The 1,272-nt window shown below is 52.6% G+C and overlaps 1 protein-coding gene across 2 annotated transcripts in view; it reads left to right on the forward strand.

Annotated features, from left to right (window-relative positions):
• The window catches only part of HSBP1 (heat shock factor binding protein 1), a 3,548-nt gene that overhangs the window by 1,411 nt on the left and 865 nt on the right, over positions 1-1,272 (forward strand). For both annotated transcript variants that reach the window (XM_072421750.1, XM_072421749.1), the window contains exons 2-3: positions 268-334; positions 990-1,084. In XM_072421750.1, the coding sequence (XP_072277851.1) occupies positions 268-334; positions 990-1,084 (162 nt within the window). The remainder of the gene's footprint in view (positions 1-267; positions 335-989; positions 1,085-1,272) is intronic.

Genomic DNA, 1,272 nt, shown 5'->3' on the forward strand with positions numbered 1-1,272 from the left:
CGGTCACTGGGGGCCGCATACCACAGCAAGGGGCCCCGCACGGTCACTGGGGGCCGCATACCACAGCAAGGGGCCCCGCACGGTCACTGGGGGCCACATACCACAACTAGGGGCCCCGCACGGTCACCGGGGGCCACATACCACAACAAGGGGCCCTGCATGGTTCCTCTTTATGTACCTCTCTGGTATGGTTCTGTTTTGTACAATGCTCGGCTGGACAGGTCCTCTTTGTGGTCCCGGCTCCTGATTGGTTCTCTTCTCTCTCAGGTCCAGAATTTGCTCCAACAGATGCAGGACAAGTTCCAGACGATGTCCGACCAGATCATCGGCAGAAATATCCTTTTCTCATAGCTCCGCCCCTTCTGATAATCTCCGCCCACTCGTATGGATTCTGAGCGATACATGAGATGCTCTCTGATTGGATGATTGCAATTTAATGGGGAAGACCGTCCCTTCTGACCAATCAAGGAGTTGTGTGTAAGGTGTAACTGCTCAATGTGCCCCGCCCCTTACGCTGAATCTGATTGGCTGCACCAGGATGTGGGTCCCAGTACAAACACCGGGGGTGACATTTATTATTATTATTGTATTTATCTGGGTGCCTTTTTCATTGACCTCCCTTCTGGTCACATGACACGCAGGGTCTCCCTCTGGTGGGCCTTCTCCCTAAGGGTGCAGCGAGTGGCACTGACATTGGCTCCAGCCCCCACACAAATAGGGGGTGCTATGTGATGGGGAGGGGGAGCCATGACACCCTTTATACAAAGCAGGTGTTTTATTAGTTATGGTGGTGAGGGGTCACATGGGGGTGATGGGGGGGTCATGTGGGAGGGCCCTAGGGAAGAGCTTGTATGACCCCCTCACATGTTGGTGTCCCTAGATACACATTAAAGTTCCGGGGTCTCTGCAGAATGTGCAGGTGATGGGTTAGCTTCCAGGTGTGGTCTGTGTACAGCGCCATGGTATATGTGTTCCTTAACTAAACCCACTTGATGAGATGAGCACACGCATCGATGACCTGGAGAAGAACATTGCTGATCTCATGACACAGGCCGGGGTGGAGGAGGAGGACCCTACAAATAAGGTTGGTGCCACACTATAGCTCTGACTTATACCGCAGTGCTGTACAGAGCAGCTGACACTCTAATGTCCCCCCACAGTCACACACTATTAATATACATTTATATAGCTCTGACATATACCGCAGTGCTGTACAGAGAACACGGAGCCAGTCCTATCAGTCTCTGTACAGAGGAGCTGACACTCTAATGT

Source organism: Pyxicephalus adspersus, chromosome 9, assembly GCF_032062135.1.
Source record: "Pyxicephalus adspersus chromosome 9, UCB_Pads_2.0, whole genome shotgun sequence".
NCBI classification, from domain to species: domain Eukaryota; kingdom Metazoa; phylum Chordata; class Amphibia; order Anura; family Pyxicephalidae; genus Pyxicephalus; species Pyxicephalus adspersus.